The sequence below is a fragment of the Argiope bruennichi genome, chromosome X2, assembly GCF_947563725.1.
Source record: "Argiope bruennichi chromosome X2, qqArgBrue1.1, whole genome shotgun sequence".
NCBI classification, from domain to species: domain Eukaryota; kingdom Metazoa; phylum Arthropoda; class Arachnida; order Araneae; family Araneidae; genus Argiope; species Argiope bruennichi.
In genome coordinates, this window is record NC_079163.1 from 46,676,217 (window position 1) to 46,694,245 (window position 18,029).

At 29.9% G+C, this 18,029-nt stretch overlaps 1 protein-coding gene across 8 annotated transcripts in view; it reads right to left on the reverse strand.

Moving 5' to 3' along the window:
- Nucleotides 1–9,598: 9,598 nt before the first annotated feature.
- LOC129960302 (cyclin-dependent kinase-like 4) overlaps nt 9,599–18,029 on the reverse strand; it is a 76,382-nt gene continuing 67,951 nt past the window's right edge. For 7 of the 8 annotated variants that reach the window (XM_056073629.1, XM_056073637.1, XM_056073630.1 and 4 more), the window contains 4 exons: nt 13,038–13,120; nt 12,843–12,902; nt 11,827–11,961; nt 9,599–9,958 (listed from right to left, as the gene is read on the reverse strand). In XM_056073629.1, the coding sequence (XP_055929604.1) occupies nt 9,830–9,958; nt 11,827–11,961; nt 12,843–12,902; nt 13,038–13,120 (407 nt within the window). In that variant the 3' untranslated portion in view covers nt 9,599–9,829. The remainder of the gene's footprint in view (nt 9,959–11,826; nt 11,962–12,842; nt 12,903–13,037; nt 13,121–18,029) is intronic. The other variant, XM_056073631.1, reaches the window with a different exon arrangement.

Consider the following 18,029-nt stretch of genomic DNA (forward strand, 5'->3'; position numbering starts at 1 on the left):
TCCAAGGAAGTTGTTTAAGTGGTATCAGCAGGAGATGTAGTGGAAGGTGCTTGATAAAAAAATAGCTATATTCGCATCAATCTCACTTATTTTATATCCCACTCTTGTATTTCCCTGGAAGATTTAATTTCTCCATTTTGAAAAAGAGCAGACGAAAAAGTAAGCAGGAACTAAATAAACAACACGTAGGGTTGCAGCAGCTACAGCATAGAAAGTCAATTAAAGTTAAATGAGCAATTTTCACTGAATTCTCGATACTTTAAAGAAATCGACCAATCACAGCATGGCGGCATCCTTTGCCATAGAGTTACTCTGTACAATATGCGAACTTGCGTTTGAGATAAGTACAGAGGAATGACTATGTTATCTGGAACGAAGTGAAGACATCCTCTTCGCTTGATAAGAGTGAAGTGTTCTTTCGGTTTCGATTATATTCTCTATAAGGTCGCGTTATCCTTTTATTTAATCGGTTTACATTAATTACCCTTAGAGACCAATGCATGATACATGAAAAAGAGAGATACATAGATATGTTTTAAGATCTATTTCAAATTATATCCTGCATAAAAAACTTGATTATAATAATAAGTAAGATTAAATCAAATATTCTAAATTTCACCCTAATATCTTCCATATGTTTTATGTTCAATTAAAGTTAAATGTTCAGTTTTCACTGAATTCTCGATACTTTAAATATGGTTGAAAATTTAAATTATTGTAGTTGTAAATTTAAAACAAAGTCAAGCCTCACATTTTAATTCAGTCTTCATTTATGGAACACTCGAATGAAAAGTAAGATTGGAACAGAAAAGTGGTCTCAAAAATAAAATATATTGCCCACTACAGGTTGCTACTATCCTTTAAAAATCCTCTTAAAAAGCACTGGTATTTTGTAATAGAAAAAACAAAACAAAAAACAACGTATTATTGAATTGAAAATATTTCATATTTAAAATTTTATGAAATTACAGTTGCTATAGCTGGGGATTATATATATATATATATATATTTGACATTATACATGATATATATATATATATATATATCATGTATTTGAATAAAATTCAGTTTGTAATATCAGCAATTAATATTTTGAATAGTGAAATTCTAATTTTAATAGCCATCTTATAGGTCTTCTTTAGATATAATGGGTCTTCTATATCCATAAGAAATATAGAAACACACATTACGTCATTTACCGTTGTAACATTGTAGAAATACACATTATTAGTAGATTTCTACATACTATAAAGATTTTTCACTGACTGATGAAATCGTTGATTCGAACTTATTTAAATATATTTAGATGCATCCTACTACGGAAAATGACTTTAGAAAGAACATTTTAATTAAGAGTTATAATTATCTTATACTTTCCAAGTATTAGATAATTACGATTATTAAAATTTGTGGAATCATTATCAAATCAACCTCTTTATACAAGAATCTTTCAGTGAGGAAGATAAAGCTCTTCATATGGATAACACAAGATTTTTTTTTCTATTAGTAGATCATCATTAGTTTTAATTCAATTTTATTGATTAATTTTAATTTGAGTTTTCTTGTGCACTATGAAGTTATGATATTGCAAACTTCAAATTTTATATGCATTTTTTTTAATGCTGGATTATCGCAAAGGAGCTGAGATCTATTAATATATTTATTTCAATATTATTTTTATTTTGAATTTGGCACTACATTTCCGCAGAAAGCCAGTTTCCGCTTTTTCGAAATTGTATTTTTTGAAATGATTAATTTTCTTTTATGTAATAAATCAAATTTTTTTTTTTAATATCTCAAGCATTATTTATATAAATGTACTCATTATATTGTTCATTTAATCATACTTATTTTACTTCTGGGTGTTTATGTCTGATATAATTCATTATTTTATAAAGTTCACTTTTTTTTTTGTTCAAAACCTATATAATGTTTAATTTTTTCTGTTCCTGATCACTATTTGTTTCAAACCGATTTTAGAAATTTTTTAATTTCTACAATTACACATGTGAGATTTTGGGTTACACAGTTGGAGAAAAAAAGAAATCGAAATTTATTTATGCTTCGAATAACAGTGATAAAAATAGTAAAAGTTAATATTATCTTCTAAAAATTATTACATTTTTGTCTTCATTATCTTTATTTTCAAATAAAAGAAAATAGAGATATCTTATCATCAAGTTTTAGATTTAATTAATTTCGATTTTTATTAAACTTCTGAAAAATCTTTTAATATGCGTACAAGAAGGAATTATTCTTATAAGAATTCAATTGAGTCTCTTTCTGCGTTCGCTTTCTAAACAAATCCAAGAGCAAGTGCGTCTTAAATAATTTAATAAAACAGTTTAAACATCAACACGTGTTTTTTTTTTTTTTTTTTTTTTTTTTTTGCAAAAAGTAAACATAGTCACTTTTAAATATTAAAACATTATCAGATTTTAAATGTGTTACACGCATCATGATAAAAGAACCAAGAATGAAACTCCTTTTACTTGAGAGTTCGTTTATTTTGATGGTTAAAAATAAATTTAATCTTGATTTAGGATGAAATTTAAGGATAAATTCTGATCATATGCGATTAAATTACCAATTTACAATTTAGAAAAATAAAAGAGAGAGATTTTTTACTTTTTTATTTTTTTCTACTTAAACGATTTTGTATGCGTGCATCGAAACATATGATTAGATTTTGTGAACTAATTTTTGTTTCACGAACCTCCAAAAGCCATATTATCTATTTTAGATTCCTTTTCTATGCATTATCTGTTGCGGGGAAGTACAGAATATTAGAGCAGTCCACAGCAGCAATGAAAATCAATATTTCTTAAATGAATGACGATGGAAAATAATCGTTTGCACAAAAAGGATGGAAACGAAGCCGATTCTTTCTTTTCACGAAGTCATTATTTATCAGTAGATGGTTCAGCAGTTGGTGGAATGGTGTGCTACATAGAATAGATTTTGTTCGGAGAAACTGAATAAAAATGCTCGACAAGTTTTTTCCCATATAGGAGTTCATCTGTCAAATGCGGAATCACACTTATTACAGAATTATGCTATTTGCAGGATATTTCTATGTTCGCTATTATTATATATTAATAGAGTGAAAATAGCTTAGTAATTTCGCCGAATATTTTGTTATAATAAGGCAAATGCCATTTTTAAAGACACGATATAACAAAAACAAAAATGTGCAATAATTAAAAAATCTTATTACGAATTTTTATTTTGATTTCTTTTAATTCATTTGTGATAAAATGTGAATAATGCTTTTCGATTTCACTCAAAAACCGAGTCATTCGGATTAAATATTAATCATGAATATTTGTAAAAGCTTCTTACATGTTTTATTATTTATTTTTAAGAGTAAATAACTTCCTTTAAAGCAGTTTTTTTTTTTCATTTATTGAAATAAACGTTATATAATTTTATATGTTAATTTCTAAATTAAAAAGCATATTTACTATATAATAAGGAAATCAGAATATTAAAGAAAAAGGTTAGTTGTTATATGAAAACTTACAATACTCTTTTTTAAATACTAGATGGAATCCTAATGGACAAGGTGGAAGAAATATTTGTCCCCTTTAACCCTCAAACAGATTGTTTTATTTCCCTGTACTATTGTACCCCCCTTGTGATGGCTAGATTTAATGCTTGTTAATAATACAATATAAGGATAGTTTGCAGTCTGCAGAAACAAACTGCAGATTTTATCAACTTTATGATGTAAAATGAGGGAAAGCATTTTGGTTTTCATCTCATTTTAACACTAAAAAGTGGTGATAGATCCATTAGAATTGCAGATCCTTCTGATATTATTTTAAAACTTTACATTTTGTTTTGAATCTTATTTAGTTATTTCTTGGCAATGAGAGTTTAATGAACACCATGTACGCACAATTAAAGACGAAGAAAGAAAGCATAAAATGAAACGGCCGGTAGGATATAGGTTGAAGCTGCATGGCAGTTTGTTCTTGATAGCATTAAAATTTATTCACTGAGCATATCTAAATGACATTAAAATATTTCATCCCCATGAATTTAGTGGTGCTAGGCAAAGATCTCACCATCTCAGGTTTACTAGGCGGCCAACTGTTCTTCATATCCAAAGCTAAATTAGCTGTATTTTTTTTCTTTCCTTTTCATTTTAGCTATTGTTTCAGTTCAACTTACATACTTCTCCGACAGAATCATATGTACTTAATACATATTTTTTTCCTTTGTTAGAAATCCCTCATTGATAAAAGATACATCAGTAATTTTCTTAAATGCAATTCATATGATCTCAATTAAAACTACGGGCTACTCAGAGTTAAAATTGCTTTAACAAAATTATATTTCAATTCTATTCTTGTAATTTTTTTTTTTGTTGAGCTGATTGGAAGCCATTGCATTGTACTTAAACTATGAGTTCAATCAGTCAAAGCGACCTGTGATATATTTTTGATTAGAAAATCCGCATATAATGTTATTACCTTTTCATACTTGATTTCATGGCTTTTTATATTAAATATACCAATGTCTTGCATTCAACCAAAACAAACATAATGATGGTTCAGCAAGCAGTTTGTTTCCTTAGATACAGTCTAGTTTTGTGTTTCATTATTAACTTGAAAATTTCGGATAAAACATGATTCTGGTTGTTTTTTTTTTGTTTTTTTTTTGTCTTTATGAATAAATTTTCTTGATTATGTAAACGGGACATAAGAGGATGGATCTCGTATTGAACTAAACAACTGTTCCATATTTCTGGATTTCCAACTAATTGTGGGTGCAAGGAAAAAAATCGAGCATTTGAAGTAAGTGATTCCTGTTTTATCTCTCAAGTTCGTTATTAATATTGGTGAATTCATGCTCATTAAGTTATATTCGTCACCCTCATTCAGATCACATGACTCTTCAGAACAAGTGTGTAGAAAGAGGAGCGTTTACGTGCAGAAATGTAGAAAAGTTACAAAATGAAGCATTTTACAAGTGATTACACATACATAATAATACTATATGTTTCCGTTCTCAAAACTTGAATGGATATATTGTGCTTATAATGTATGCAAAAATTTGACTCCTTCAGGATTTAGAATCATTGCAATTACTGAAACATATACAATTATTTCATTATTAATTTAGAAGAAGATCGTAGAAATGGGCATCCGTAATGGAGCAAGCATCTTTTAGGCCCTTGGAGGAGAATTCTCATCAAAGAAAAAAAAAAAAGCAAGAATGAAACCGGCGATAAAACCACACCACACAATAAAATAATCAGAATGTAGAGGCTGTTCAGGAACAACATTAGAACATGCAGCACTCTATAAGCAACAATTCAAGTTTTTATTCCTTCGTCAAGGGCAATATGCTCCTCATCTGACCACGAAATGTTAAAAGGCCAAGCATTGCCGACAGCTATCCTGGCCAGAAACCGGTAAGCAAAACCAATGCATTGTTCCGGATCTTGAGGGTGCAACTTTTGCTCCATGTGGACCTTGTATGGTTACTGCTTTAAAATGGATCGCAGAACCTTTCGTACTGTAGACTAAAAAAAGAGACAAATCACCTTACACCTCTCGAGTATTTGTCGAAGAATACTGGTAATACTAGTAACAACTATTGTGTCTTCTTCCACACTTTCACCTGAAATCCATTTCCTTCCTCTTCCTATTAGCACCCTACAATATACACCCAACTCCCCAGTCTTTCCAAACAGAGGCGGCGGCAGAGATTTGCCGACGAGGGGGCAAGGCAACTCCGACAGGGGGGCAAGCGCTTTGGCTTCAAAATAACACATAATAATTAATTATACATTAATTATTTACATTGATTTTATTAATTGTACATTTAATTAACAAAAAAATTAAGAATCATTTATTAAGTTTTATTATTTTAAATTAATTATTATAATTTTTTTTATTCAGATGCTGAACCTTGCTTTCGCTCTAAAAATTTATAAAAAATATTTTCAAAAAATGTTCTCAATTTTTTTCCCCTGAATATCAAAAGATTGTCAATATTTGAGTCTATTCTTTTATGAGACTCTTTAATTTCTCTGAGATCTAATTTATTTCATTCTAGATTTTGTATATAGATAGAAATACAAATTGTGCCAGAATGACGTGTCATGATTAATGAACAAATGCATGCTCTTATCATTTTATATCAGAAGCAATATGAAATGATTATTGAAACTAAATTCAAAAAGTTTTATAAAAGAAACATTTTAGAAATCCAGAATAATAATAATAAAAAAATATTGGATGTTTTCGCAAAAAATTGATTTTTTTTTTAACGTAGTCCCCTACCTAAAATAATTTTTAATTAAGGAATGGAACAACGAGCAGGAATTCAGATACATTTCAAATTCGTACGATGTATTTCGTGTGTGTGCGCAACAAAAATTTACTCTAATTCAGACATGAACAATTTAGAATACGGAAAGGATACAATGATGATGTTTCTTATGAAGGTTGTAAAAAATGTTTTGCAAATATATGAACGAAATATTTTATATAAGAAATGAAAAAGATTCTTGTGCAAAACTGACTATTTAAACATTAGATTCTTCATCTATTTATTCTTCAGTGTATATTTAGGCTTAATAAACCAATACATTTTATTAGATTAACAAACCAATGCATTAAATTATATCTTGAATAGATCTCCCCTATCTTCATTTTTAGTCATGCGTTCTTATGTTTAAGTACCCCCCTTCCCGAAGTTTTGCAAATGAGCCCATAAGCCGCTCAAAAAGTTAGTTTTATTCCCTCAGTTACATGTGTTGATTTTTCTTCTCTTCATATACAATGACAAGTCTGACTCGCGCAGAGAATTGCTAAATTTTTAATTTTAAATCAGCAATTAAATGAAAGTATTAAGTAATTTAAAATGCACAAATCACTTTAAAATCCAACATTACCTCAAATACCTTTATATTATTCTAGGGATTAAAATAATAATAATTGTCCCAAAAACGATGCGCTATTTAATTAAGAAGTTAAGTAAATTCGTATATCAAGGGGTTAATATGTTATATATAAATATTCTATGAATGGCTATTTTAATCATCTTTTTATCAAGCCATCCTTATTCAAAGTCTATTAAAAATTTAGAAGAACCTGTAATTATATAATCTTTGCCACGAAGACAAAAAATTGGGGGGAAAATTTAAAGATATCCTCCCCAATTACATAGTTATAATACTGAATGCAAAATCTGAAGAATTTAGGTAGTAATTTATTTAACAAATTTAATGCATTTATTGAATAAATTTTTTTTAGTGTAGCTGAAAAGCTATCATACCACATATATTTATTTTTACCGTCAATTGCGGTCGGTTTATTTCTTTAGTGTAATAATTGCAGCCTGATAAATTAGACTGCATTAAACAGATATTTTACTGTTAAATTAACTTAATTTACACTTAAGCAATTTACTTATTCCAGGAATTTATATTGAATTCACATAATTTGGCTACAGTTAAGTAACTCTTCTTAACATGCATATGCATAAGAGTTGCGAAAGAAAAGAGTGCTTAGATTAAATTTAATTTAACCATTAACTAGATTTTTGTCAGACAATTCTCATAGTGAAATAGATAAAAAAGAATCCCTAGTTCGTTACCGAGGAAGTAACAATTAGATGAAAAAGATGACGATTTATTTTAGAACTTGACTTTGAATGATGAGTCAGGAAAACCAACTCTATCGCCCTATTCATGTGCAATATAAAAGCTTCAATTTCCCTTATAATTCTACTGGCAGGTAATCGGACTACTCGATGAAAACAATTTTTTTCTCCATAACCTATGATAACATCTTAGCCGAAAGATAAAAATTAGTCGAAAAAAATGCGATAACTTATTAATTTGCCAGTTTATTGATTATTCTACTAAATAAAGTACAAATTATAAATTGAATGAACGGCATTTAAATCAGATGACTGAAAATTTGAGGACTTAACATCGTCGACATCCTCCGCATTGAATACTTAGTCGACCGATTAAAAATGTTCGGTAAAATGTGATATATTGTTCACATGTCGCTTTGTCGGTTATGTTGCCAAAAGTAGTGCAAATTAAAGGTTTGATGAACGACATTTGAATCAGTTGTCTGAAAATCTGTAGATATAGTGCTCAACATTTATTTCATTCAATTCATAGTCGGCTGTCCAAAAATTGCGAGCGGAATGCAAATATCTTTTTCACTTTGTCGGACAAATTATAAGCTCGTTGAACGACATTTTAATCAAATATTTGAAATACATCATACTGCAGACATACATCAATAATCACTGCATTGTGTTCAGAGTTGACCGACCAAAAATTGTCCGCAAAATGCGCTTATAACCTTGTCGATATCTTATTCACTTGTTACCTTGTCAGTTGTATTTCCAAAAGTAGTGCAAATAATAAGCTGAATGTACGATATTTGTATCAGATGCCTGAAAATCTGCGAACTTAAGGTCCCCATTGCGTTCAGTTCTTAGTCAGTTTATCAAAAATTGTTTGCAAAAAACGTCCTCTTATTGACCTAGCAACCTGTCGATTATTTTGCCAAATATAGTCAAATCGCTTTAACCATTACTTGGATATTTGGAAAATTTACAATATATTAACTTTAAGGTGGTTTTTAAATAATCATGTTCGATGATGCGCAACTCTCTACAATCATCCTGAAGACTTTTGCCGGCAAAACTCGCAATCTCTCGCCGACGGGGGGGGGGCAATTGCCCCCCTGCTACCGCCGCCTCTGTTTCCAAATTACATTTCATCTTTTTCAATCCATTCTTCGACATAAGCCCTTTTCAGATGCTTGAAAAGGATGTTTCTCACAGTGTAACTGCACCATTACTACAGTTCTGATAAATCAACTTGAAAAATAAAGCTTGATTTTTTTTCTCAAAGGATAGGATGAAGAATAATTTTACGGCACTGACAACTGGTATTTTAAACTTTCCTAATTTGCATAAAGACCTTCCTACATTGTTTGAAAAGCCCCATCTAGTGGTAAAAATGCAAATATTTTTGCAGTTTTCTTTTTCCCATTCCCCATATTACGCATAAGCCAAGTTTCAATGGAATTCTATAATTAGAATGGGCTCTACATAGGTCTAAGTATTATCACTTTAATTGTAATTACCTGTATATATATATAACGTGTCGTTGCGTTTAGTATTAAGATGACATTTTGAGATTTCTTCTTCTAGTTTAAAGAATTTTTGAGTATAGAAGATGATTGCTTACTGCGGATTCTGTGAGGTAGAATTTGCTTCAACTTATACAGAAGAAAATGCTTTTCCAGAGAAATTTTCAAGCAATAAGCTCAGGTTTTTGAAGTCACCGCGATAATAACATCAAAAATTTTAATAACGTTCACATTCGTCAATTTTATTAAGTTGAAGTGGCTAAACACATGATAATACTCAATTTCACGCTCTTCTTTGTTGAACAAACCCGATCTACGTGATTTGTAAAATCTTCGGATTAGACAGTTTATAAGCTGTCTAATCCGAATAATATAATGTATGTGAAATATTAACTTTCATATAATCATTAAAAATTCACCACTTCATAATCCAAAAAGGAACAGATAATAATAAAAAACAGTTTAATTTGTAGAACGCGTATTTATTTATTTACATAAAAATACACAAAGCATAAATTAATTTCGTAGTGCATGATAAAATGTCCTGTCATGGAAATTTGTCGTGATATTGGTTGTGAAAATCACAGTTTTTGTCACTTTCCTGGAGACGCTGGTCTTCATCACTTGAAATAGTAGTGGAAGGATAAGGTATTGCTGCCTTGAAAGGAGGGATAGTCCCCGGGCCCATACCGTCAAATATTTGGTAGATGGTCAAATCTGTTCGTATTTCGTGACAATGAATTATTTTTGGACTCGGGTGAAGATAAAGAGTTTGTTTGATTTGGTAGCTGAGGCAGCAAAAGAGACTGGTACTGATTATACTAAAAAAAAAAAAAAAAAAAAAAACTATAAATATCAGTTTTAAAAGATTAAAAAAAATGACATAGCACAGTAAAAGCGAAAATTATAGTAGTCAAAATTATTACTGGATAATAATTATATTCTAATAACATGTTAAGTTAATTTTAAATCAGCACATGGATTTTTTCAACCTGCCTTCTGAAATATCCCGTTGTTTTTTATCGCTCTTGACACTGAAATGAAATTGGTTTCCTTGACGACCTAGTTACATGACAAACTTATGCATGTCATTAAACACAAGTTTACATCATGTTTTAACGTTGTACCGCGAAGTTATGCCCACTTTTCAATGAAAGATGTCCATCAGACTATTGAATTTAATTGAAGCATGACAAATTGCGCGAGGATTAATCGATTATATTTGCCCTACTTAGCGCCCTACAATATACTTACTCAAAGATTTCATAAAATTGTTGTTAAGACGAGCTGGACGTTAATGAATTTTGAATTTACAATAAATATATTAAACAACTCTTTCCAAATAAATAATAACCAACTTTACAAGTAAATAGTTAAGTTATAAAATAATAACTTAAGAATTTCAAAATTTATTTTCACATCGAATGAATAGATGAATAAATAAAATGAAGAATACATAATAATATGATTTGTGAGTTTCGTAGAAAAATACTTATAAAACTAAAAGAAAATATCAATAATCTAAACAAAACTCAACACAACTTCTATGAAAACATTATGCCACAATAACATGCATTATAATCCAGCAAATTTCCGTTTCAAAAAGAAGAAAAAAAAATGGCTAAATATTTAATATATAATATATCAGAGTTATTATATGTTTTAATGCGATTTTCATGATAAAATTGATGATATAATAATAGGATCCGTTACTATTAGCAGCAAATGAGACATTTCCAGAGATTTTAGAAAATCAGTAGAAAAGTCATTTCTGCTGGTGAAAAAGGGTCTTAAATATAATTAAACAAAAATATGGATTCACTCCATATTTAAATTATTAAAGTATTGTGCCATGCATTGCTAAATTTCTCTGAGGAATTCGGAGACTGATGAATTTTTGAAAAGTGACATTAGCAAGAACAGTATTAAAAAAAATAAGAACGTAACTTTCTATGCAAATAGTGGAAAGCAGGACACAAACGATTTCGTATACATTCCAAAAATGTGAAAACATTGCTCCAAAATATTACAGACGCTAAAAGAGAAGAATACAAGTCGGATTGAAAGAAGAAATCAACCATATAATTCGTCTCTTTTCGCACAAGTCTAATGCATTAAAATCTAGTTTTGAACTTCTACTATCTATTTATTCCGAATTGATCGATCTTCTAGAAGGCAATTTTTATATATGCTTTCAAGCAGGCTTGAGGCAGTTTGCAGAATTTTGCTGAAAAAAGCCTGGAATTTCTCAAAATTCAGAAGCAGTTCTAAAGTTATTGAGATTTTTAGAGTCTTAATTTGGTACCCAAATTTAATGAAAAATTTCCAAATTTTGCTATATTGTTGAGATATCAGATCGCAAAGTTTGATTCGTCTCAAAAATAAGCGATAACTCAGTAAAATTACATTATTTACTTACAAATATTTCAGTAAATATTTTTGGCTACTATACTCTAAAAGAGATAACTGTACTCTAGATAAATGATAAGAAAGTACTTTATTAGCAATCAAATAATCAATTTTTCAATACAAAATTGGAATAGCTCTAAACATAAATAAAAGTAAACATTTAGAACTGTGCACAAAGTTGTTTTGCATCATTTGTTAATAGTTAAGAAGTATTCAATAACGAACGAGATAATAACATAGCAAAACAAAGAGATGGAATAATTTATGTCAAGAAACTAACCTTTGATTTTTCCCTTTTGTATCTCTGTGCTTCATCTGAACTGTCTAGTTCGGGCATTTTGAAATTATCGAAGTACGGATGCTTCAAAAGTTGAGCGCATGTGTACCTTTTCTGAGGGTCTTTATCGAGACATCGCTGAAAAATGTAAACCAAATTTGTTAAGTTGGCCTTTGATAATATTTTGCAAACCAAACAAATTGGGAAATGTTTGTTAAAACATATACATGTTCTTTTAGTATAATTCAAGGCTAAAATGTGCGTATTTCAGTTGTATATCGTTGATTAAGAGTGTAAATTAGCTTTATGAAGGTTGGAAAAAACTTGGAAATGTGTAAATAAATGACTAAACGTTTCAATTCATATAAGAAAAAAACCGAAGTAATGTCAATACATTAGTTTCAATTTATAATGAAACTAATTTATTGAGATATCAAAAGCACACAATAACAAACACAGTCCAACATGAAGGTAAGAGTGAAAAGGAAATGATAGAGGTAAGTGACAAAGTTTACAGATAGAAAGGCTCCAAACAAAGTTCGTTGTTGGTCGATACAAAAAAAAAAAAAAAAAAAAAAAAAAAATCAAGAAAATAAAATTTGATGTAGCTAGATTCTAATTAATTTTTTTTAAAGTGAAACGAAATGAAAAGATTTAAACATAATTAAAGTATAAAATATCAGCATTTAATAAAAGATTTTATTAGAAATATATAATTAGAAATTTAGCTTTAGCTAACGATATATTTCGTTATATAAAACTCAAGACGAAAAAATAAAAGACATTAGTTATTGGAAAAAGAAATGAAATAAATGCACGAGGCATTCATCATTGTTTATAATAATAATGGAGATTATAATTAAAATGAAGAAAATATCGCAAATAAAAATAAACAACATCAGAATGATTAATGATTATAAACACACCAGCTCAATGTCTTAAACTATAAAAAGGATTATTACATTTTTATGTAACATATTGCATATAAATACAAACAAATATCTTCTGAAAATACTAACCTGAACAAAATCTAGTCCATGCTCATGCACATGTTTTGGAATCTTCGTCTCTAAGCCCTCCTGTAAAAACGGTTCGGTTTATTAGGAATTGAAATTATTAATATAATTCGATTTCATTTTGCGTCTCATTACAAAAATATGAACATGATAGATAATGCAAGCAGTTCCCTGCATGCAATAACTCGAGATTCATACCCTGACATCTGTTTCTGGAATCGTCACACCTGCGAAAAAATCGTTTGATCGGAATACTTGCATATGCCTTGGTATTAAATCACCTACACAATAAAATGAGTACATATAAACATATGAATTTGTACATGGAATATTTATGAGCACTATGAATATTATGAATATTTATATTATAAAGCAATGATTTATTAAAAACGATATAAAAAAATTCAAATGCTTGCTTCTATTCAAAACAATATAAAAAAATTTAAATGCTTCAATTCTAGAAAATCAGTATTAGACCAGATAAAACTTTCAAAAATTGGTGAGAAATCTTTCCGGCAAATTAAGGATAAACACTTTTGATTGACATGTCACTTTTTTAAAGATTATATTGCTATCGCTGCTTTGAAAAATCTGAAAGATAAGTGTCGATTGACTACAAAATAAAGTGATTGATTGTGAGCCCAAAAGCAAAAAATGTTGCAACCTTCGAATATGACTTTTAGATTGTAATTAGTTGAAAATCCCTGTTCTAAAACATGAAAATAATGTTACAAAAACGATACCTTTATATTCCCAAAGTTTTAGAAAGAAAATATTTATTTAATAGGAGTCAATATTAACTTTTCAGTTTTTCTCTGCTTTTTAATTAGATGATATTTTCTATTTGATAATAGATTGTTATTTTAAATCAATTAAGGATTCCTAGAACATTTGGGATATTTATGGATTCCACATAATTTCATAAGGCTTCTTTAAATCTGGAATGATTACTGGCAGTTTATAAATTTGTATAATAATTCGATACATATGTTACGTAAGCCTTGAAAATAGTCCAACGGTTGAAGAAGAAAATAAATGTATATTCAGCTGTCAAAAAAAGCTGGCAAGTGTGGAAGAAATAAAAAATGAATTAGAAATTTTATTCAAGGATTATTTAGAAATCGACGAAGATGAAACGTTAATCCAGAAGTGCGATCAAGAAATGTTGGATATCGAAGAAGAAAGAAACGAAATAGAGGTAGGTTTGAAATGCTTAATCTCTAATTATAATGTTAAGAAAAATGTAATTCATAATAAAAATTATCAAAATTCAAATTGGAAAGCGTATATCGATCGTATTGAATTAAAAACGAAACTTCCGGAAATTCCCTTACCGCTATTTTACGGAAAAATGGAAGAATTCAATAATTTCAGAAATCAATTTATGTGTCTAATAAACGATAATACCGAATTAACGAAGGATCAAAAGTTATTTTATTTAAAAGCTGCCCTTCGTGGTGAAGCTAAATTTATAGGAACAAGTGACGATACATTTGAGTCACTGTTTGCTGCTCTCGAAGAGCGCTTTGAAAATAAGCGAGCAGTTGTTGATATTCACATTCGAAGTATGCTAAAACTAGAAAAATTAAATTTTGAGTCTGCAAAAGGCTTACGAAATATCACAGACACAATAAATAAAAGTTCGAGAGGTTTAAAAAGTTTGAATTTAGAATGCAATAACTTAAAAAATGCTATATTAGTAAATATAATATTGGAAAGACTTGACAAAGAGAGTAGAAAGGTATTTGAAATGTCCATACAATCAAAACTAATACCTTCACTGAAGGAGCTCTTGCAATTTTTAGAATCAAGTGCGATGGTACTCGATCAATTAGGGAAAAACCCTACAAATAACAAATTCCACAAGGAATTTCAAGGCGCAATAAATAAGCCAAAATACTTTCTTCTTAATTCGAATAAACTAAGTAATGTAAAGCCATGTATTTTATGTAAATTTGAACATTCTTTGCAAAGATGCTCTGAATTTTTAAAATTGAGTGTTTCTAAAAGAATCGAGCTTTTAGAAAAATATAATATTTGTAAGAACTGTTTGAAATTGCATAAGCCACCCTGCAAATCCACATTCCTCTGCCGAAGCTGTCAAAAATCAGGCCATAATTCTTTGATCCATTTGGATTCTAAACTCTTACGCATGCGCTTTCTAGGCGGCGAGGAGCAACAATGTAAGCAATGAAACATCTGGCTCGTCAAGGTTGCCACAAAAACAAACCGCTGATGCTGAGTCAGCGCTTACAAGTAACTCAAAACTATCTTCAAATATTCTATGCACTGCGTAATTATTTATTGAAGATGCATTTGGTCAAAAAATAAAAATAAAAGCGCTGTTGAATTCTGGGAGTTCGGTAAACATAATAACTGCAGATTTGGCCAATTCTTTAGATTTGAAGCGGGAAAAGGTTAATGCATCCATCTCTGGTATTAACGGAGGAGAATTCTTCGTTAAAAATAAAATAACCACTATAATTTTTAATGAAAGGAATGATTTTTCCTAAACTGTATCGTTTTTAATTATGCCTAAAATAACGCATTTAACTCCTTCTAAAGAAATTGATATCTCAAAAGTTAACTTCCCAAGTGAGATAGAACTTGCGGATGAAACTTTTCATATTCCTAGTAAAATTAATGCATTACTCGGATGTGAGTTGTTCTTTAATTTATTGAAGGCAGAAAAATTTAGATCATATGATAATTCACTCTTGTTACAAAATAGTATGTTCGGATAGTTAGTAACGGGAACAATCAACAGCAGAAATTCTCATTTCTTTTCTGGATTAATTTTTGAAAATGATAATCTGGAGATTTCTATTAAAAAATTTTTAAACTTAGAATCTTTTCCTGGTGATAATACAGATGATTCAGACGAATCAAAAACATATGAACAAACTTACTGTGAGGAACATTTTCTTTCCACTAATAAGAGGGATAGTACCGGAAGGTATGTTGTTAAATTACCAATAATTGAAGAAAAACGTTCTACACTAGGCGATTCAAAAGAAATGGCGGAAAGGAGTTTAAATTTACTTCGGAAAAGATTAGATAAAAATAAAACAATGGCAATACAATACAAGGCTTTTATGGATGAATATTTCCAGTTAAATCATATGGAAAGAATTTTAGATTCTCCTGAAATTGCCAACAGAGAATATTATATTCCTCATCATGCCGTATTTCGCCCAGAAAGCACATCAACACCCTTGCGTGTCGTTTTTGATGCATCTGCAAATTCAAGCAATGGAGTTTCACATAATTCCATTTTATTGAACGGCGGAACAGTTCAACAGGAACTATTTTGCATCATCTCGAGATTCTGAACATATCAATTTGCATTTAGTGCAGATATAAAGAAAATGTATCGCCAAATTTTGGTCGCAGAAACAGATAGAGACCTGCAAAAAACTTTGTGGAAACATATTACATTTGCTTCTGTGGAAACATACAGACTACGGACTGTGACATATGGAACAAAATGTGCTCCATTTAGCTGATAAAGAAAAAAAAGTGAATTTCCCCAAGCATCTGCAACACTTCTTACTGATGTTTATGTTGACGATATTTTAACTGGTTCAAATAACTTACCAGAAACCAAGACTTTACAACAGCAGTTAAAAGAATTTTTAAGTACAGGAAGCATGCAACTTCACAAATGGGTTTAAAACCATCCTGGATTATCAGGGAATAATCAAATTTTGAATTTCCAGACTTAACAACAGTTAAAACGCTCGGAATGCAGAGGCGTCCCACATCAGACATTCTCACGTTTGAAGTGACTGCCAGTTTGAATAACAATTACTCAAAGCGGGAAGTTCTTTCAGTCATAGCAATACTGTTTGATCCTTTGGGTCTTATCAGCCCAATTATAACTAGCGCTAAGATGTTTCTTCAGAGACTTTGGCAACAAAAGCTAAATTGGAATGACACAATTCCACAAAAAGATTTGAATGACTGGTTAAAATTCTTAAAAGACTTACCGGCAGTGAACCAGTTAACAATCCAAAGATGTGTTATTATCAAGAATCCCATCACCATAGACATACTTTGCTTCTGTGATGCCTCAAATAAGGACTGTGGTGCAGTCATCTATGTGTGCTCAAAAAATAAATCTGGTGAAATGAAAACAAGTCTTTTGTGCTGCAAATCACGAGTGTATCCAATTAAGGAATCAACAACACCTCGTCTGGAGCTGTCAGCAGCACTACTTTTGGCATTACTTACATAAAAGGTGATTTCGATTTTACCAGTGACATTAAATCACGTCTATATGTGGTCAGATTCCACAATTACCTTAGCTTGGATAAAAACTCCCCCAGAAAAATTTTAAGACATTTGTTTCTAATCGTGTCAAAAAAAATTAACAGTTTGTGTCCCAATTATTATTGGAGACATATTAAATCTATAGACAATCCAGCAGACTTAATCTCCAGGGGAACTTCAGCAACAAATTTGATAAACAGTCAAATTTGGTTCAATGGACCACAATTTCTACAGTCAGAAATTCCCCATAAAAAGGATGCTGTAGATTGTAATACAAATAATGACTTTCTGAAAGAAGTTAAAACTCCTTGTGAATTGATTTTACTAATATTTCTAATAATTTCATTTGTGATATTCTAAAATTGAGAAACAGCTATACTAAAATTTGTCGAATTGTAAGTTATCTTTTCAGATTTATTAATAATTTGAAGTGCTCTTCTGAACGTTAAAGGAAATTCAAGCAGCATCCAACTTCACGGTAAGCAAGGTGCAATCTTCTGAATTTTCAGAGGAAATTAAAGATTTGTCAAAAGGTATTCATATTAAACAAAGTAAGATTAAAAATTTAGCACCATTTCTAGATGAGGATAATATTCTTCGTGTAGGTGGTCGTTTGCAAAAGGCTAAATTAACTCAAAATGAAAAGCATCCTAAGCTTCTTCCTGCTCATCATAGACTTATAAAAATAATTATGGAATCTTTTCACAAAAGGTATTTACATGTAGGTCGCCAAACCTTACTCGATTTTGTCAGACAGGAATTTTGGCCAGTTGGAGGAAGAAATTTGGCTAGAAAAGTAGTTAATGAATGCATTGTTTGCTTCAAAAATAAACATGTAAGTTGTAATCAATTATTAGGAAATATACCAGTGGAAAGAGTAACTCCCAGCCCACCATTTTTAAATTGTGGTATCGATTT